Here is a 5000-nt window from a genome sequence, read left to right as displayed (position 1 = left end):
CAACCATGGATAAATATGCCTGATTTCTGTTTCTAAATGCTATATGTGTATTATGTAACTTTTTCTTGACATTGATGCTTATGGAGGTGTAGACACAAATGCTATTTTTCTAAGATTTATGTGAAAGAGACGATTACTTATCTCCTGTGCCCTCAGTTATTTTTCATAAGTTTGTAATGGGAGATTCCTTTCGCACCTTTTGCAGAATTGGTAACGTAACTCTGCTAAGTACACTGTTAAAAAGCCGTAATTTTAATCGGAAATTCTCCGTAAAAATATATTGTTCTCAGCCGTATTTCAGTAAAATATAGACGAGCATAATTTTTACCCCACTTTGTTATTATATTTTACGGGTTGGTGACCGTAATATCATTCCTTTACGTCAATATATCCGTTTTTTAAGAGGTAAATGCCTGACAACATTTAATCAAGGAATTTCACCTTTTTTTCACATCAAATTTTCAAGTGCAAATATAGTTATAGTATTTTTATCTCGCTGATTCCTGCCCAATATCCGTCGGCAAAATAGGCAAATGCCTATACTAAAACTAATTATCTGTTCATCAGTAAGCAGTTTAGTTTTTATTGGTATCTAAATGCTAGTAATGCACTTCTTTTCATTTTTAGTGTTTTATATCCAAAGATTTAGGCTATGTATTATTTTTTACCGTATTAATCAATTATCTGTATATTTTGCTGGTTTCAGTTTATTCGTTTGATTTAACACGCCTTCAAGACAGATATATTATAGCAATAGTATATGAATTATTTGTGTTATACCCATAAAGTTAACAATATTTACTACGTGGAATTCTAAAATCATAGGACTTATACCTTGTTAGTTATTTTGAAACTCAGACAGGAATGATAAGCTATTTCAATAAACTAGTTCTAGTACAATATTAATAGAAATAAAACCTCCCTATTGAAGACACATTTAGAGTGACTTTTCTGTACATATCTAAGGGTAACTACTAAATGATATTCCATGAAATGGACTCGTTGAAGCTAAGTACTCGTTAACAAAACATTTGTATTAAACTTTTAAAGAACAAAATTTGAAAGAAACAAAAGCTTACTTGATCTTTTTCTATATCAACTTTATATCAAGTCTTACCAAGTAGGTATGGAAAGTCTTAAATAACTTAAGGAAGGAAAAATATAAAATATCGAGTAACAGTAATATGAATAATAATCAGTTTGACTACAATGACCCCCAATTTCATTCATACTGAGTATAGCATATACTCAAATGCAGAAGAGATGCATATATACTACTGAATGTTAATCAGAAATGTAAAGGATTTTACACTTACCATGTGACATTACAGGGAAAAAAGTCAGGTTTCTGTCCATTGGAAACTGGTTTCTAATGACGCCAAATCCTTCCCTTGGAGTGACCGAAAACTCATTTGGAAAGTACATGTTACTTATGGTGAAATCTAATATTTGTTCTACAATCAGTACCTGTGTCGAAAGAATCACAATATTTTAGAATTATCAAATAATTTTAAGACTTCTTCGTTTTCAAATCTATATAGGCAGTTTTGAAGGAGCATTTGACCAAAATATGGTATTGGTTCAATAGGAGAAACAAAATGAAATAATTTTCTAGATGCTAGGAGTAAAGTTACGATTCTTTGAACATGAACTGCCAGGAGAGATAAACCCCTTGATGCGTTCAGACAAGAAAGGTATCTTAAATTTTCAGTGTATAGAAAACTTACGAATGTTAATTCTTATATATTTTTTTTTTCAATCATCATCCCTCAACCAAAATGATGGTTTTCTAATCAATATTTTTTACGGACACTGCGGGGAAGTGGCCCTGATCTCCTTGAAGCTGAGCTTCGGAAAATTTAAGAAATATCCTCAATTTTAAAGTATCCATCCTATTGTATAGACAAAGCCTGTTACAAAGCAAGGAAAACTTTTTATGGATTTGTTTCCAATAATAATCTTTAAGTGGATAACCTCCTTATTCTATCTTTTTTCAAACAGTTTGTATCCATATTGGGAATATTGAAACCATTTTGTATTAATGTTATTTTTAAAAACAATCGGCTGAAGAATATATATCAATAAAGAAACAATCCTCAGAGCAGATAAACGGATGTCTTTATGAAATTCCTTGATATCTGTGTGGCAAAATATATATTGGACAAATGGAAAAGCCTAGAAACAAGATTAAAAAAACATAAATATAGTTTAATACCGGGTAATATTGCCAGCAGCCTCTTTCAGCAAATGAACGATTGGGATCACACTATCAATTTGAAAGCTGCTAAATAACTTATATTTTGCAAAGATATTGTTGAGAAAAATATAATTGAAAATTTTTAAGAACAGCTTACCGCCAGTCTAGGTATGTACAAACTGGATGAATTAGTTACAGATAATATTTTCAAACAATTAGCTTTTAAGTTGATGGCTTATTTGTGCTCTGCTTTTACGTCATCAAAGAGGTTTCTCTGTACTCTGTATTTTTAAATCATAAGATCTTGAGGAGGTATAATAGACACGAATGCGCTCGGTCAAATCTTCGTTTTCCTTTTTTCCTCCCGACATGCTGTCTGTCATCTAGAGACATTGCACATTCCAACGATTTGTCATTAATATATATATATATATATATATATATATATATATATATATATTTATATATGTATATATATATATATATATATATATATATACTATACATAAAAATATACTGTATATATATATATATATATGTGTGTGTGTGTGTGTGGGTATTATATATATGTGTGCGTGAGTATATATATATATATATATATATATATATATATATATATATATATATATATATACATATATATATATATATATATATATTTATATATATAAATAGATATATATATAGATAGATATATATATATACATATATATATACTGTATATAGAGTGTGTGTATTTATGACCATAATCCTCAATAAAACTATGAATATTCTATAGATTGCACTTAACCAGAATATGACATTATCACAGAATTATACACCAGGCGGCAGGCACACAACCAGGCCTCACTAACTTCATACAATATCAAGTATTTAATTTCGTTTAACAAAACGACACAGTAAAAGACGTACCTCACATGTGACTGTATACCCAGAAACTTTATTATAGATGTAAGCAGTCAAAGCATACACTCCTCCATTGATGTATGGGTGTCCAATAATGGGCGTGTTATCACCGGGATTGATAAATGGCAACACTTCTATGGCCGTTCCATCTCCCCAGTCAATTTGCACAGAGGCGTTTGTGGGAAAGTTGGCTCCGGCAGTGTCAATAAATTTGAACATTGGCACTGCAAGAAATAAGGATTAATTTGCGTTAGATACAATGTCTTGCGAGTCGATAATCATGAAGAATACGCAATACCATTCTTTAACGCTATATATATATATAGGCTATATATATATATATATATATATATATATATATATATATATATATATATATATATATATATGTATATATACATATATATATATATATATATATATATATATACATATATATATATATATATATATATATATATATATATATATATATATATATATATATACAGTATATATGTATATATATATATATAGAGAGAGAGAGAGAGAGAGAGAGAGAGAGAGAGAGAGAGAGAGAGAGAGAGAGAGAGAGAGAGAGAGAGAGAGAGAGAGAAATCATAAATACATATGCTTTGGGGACACAGGTTCTCTCTAATACAATTTACATCAAAAGCGATTGCCTTAGTCGCGTCAGTGTGTTTCCCACAGGAATCATTTAATTTTTCAGCTTCTTTAATTCTTCAGGTGTAAGCCGTTGGTTAGAGAATCAAGGATTATTCCTTTCCTTCATATTTTTTACGACAGCACTGTTTCAAAAAAACTGTCTTTATCTAGTGATTACTGGTTAACATAAGTTTACAATTCTTCTTGTATGTGAGGTTCTGTAAATACTATGATTAATTATTTTGAAAACGAAAAATTCTCAAAACTAAAAATGAAAAGGTGAAAATGTTCTATATTTAGAGGCCCTAGATTATAAAGAGAATAATGGCTGATTATATACTTATGCGTATACATATATATACATAGATGCGCGCGCATACACAGACACACTCCGACCTGCACCACTAGAAAGATTATCCATATCACTTTCTGCTTGAAGGGAACGCATAACTAGAATCTCGCTGAATTATCAATGTTGACCCGTGGAGGGCGATGCTTACAGCTTCAGCTATCATAAGCCTGCCGTAGCTGTTCTCCTTGTAAACAAGCTGGGTTCCATAAATCAAATCTTTCAGTGAAGGTTTCCGGTCGTGGACATCAATATAGTGTTGGTTTATTGCCCCATGATTTCTGTGGGCTAGCATCCGTCTTCCGACTGTTATTGCAGTGTGTCAAATGTAGTCTTTTCTGTGAGATTTACATGATCCTGAGGACATGAAAATTTATAGGCTACGTTTGTAAACGCTTCCCTTGGTCCTTTTGGGGCATTGCAGTTGTTCATTACAAGACTTGCAGTTAGCCGGGGCTTGTCATGTAAATATAATATTATATATATATATATATATATATATATATATATATATATATATATATGCATGTGTGTGTGTATATATATAAATATATATATACACTATATATATATATATATATATATATGTATGTATATATATACATATATATATATGTGTGTGTGTATATATACAGTATATGCATATATATATATATATATATATATATATATATATATATATATATATGTGTGTATATATGTATATATGTATATATATATATATATATATATATATATATATGTATATGTATGTATATATATATATATATATATATATATATATGCATATGTATATACAGTATATGTATATATATATATATATATATATATATATATATATATATATGTGTGTGTGTGTATATATATGTATATGTATATGTATATATATGTATGTGTATATAT

The 5000-nt window shown here is 29.3% G+C and overlaps 1 protein-coding gene across 1 annotated transcript in view; it reads right to left on the bottom strand.

Annotated features, from left to right (window-relative positions):
* LOC137644290 (polycystin-1-like) overlaps positions 1-5000 on the bottom strand; it is a 102146-nt gene that overhangs the window by 79703 nt on the left and 17443 nt on the right. The window contains exons 6-7 of the mRNA XM_068377281.1: positions 3110-3327; positions 1317-1467 (exon numbers count right to left, since the gene is read on the bottom strand). Of these exons, the coding sequence (XP_068233382.1) occupies positions 1317-1467; positions 3110-3327 (369 nt within the window). The remainder of the gene's footprint in view (positions 1-1316; positions 1468-3109; positions 3328-5000) is intronic.

The sequence above is a fragment of the Palaemon carinicauda genome, chromosome 7, assembly GCF_036898095.1.
Source record: "Palaemon carinicauda isolate YSFRI2023 chromosome 7, ASM3689809v2, whole genome shotgun sequence".
In the NCBI taxonomy this organism is placed as follows: Eukaryota; Metazoa; Arthropoda; class Malacostraca; order Decapoda; family Palaemonidae; genus Palaemon; species Palaemon carinicauda.
Note: the sequence above shows the minus strand (reverse complement) of the source record. Positions and strands in the feature narration are given on the sequence as shown.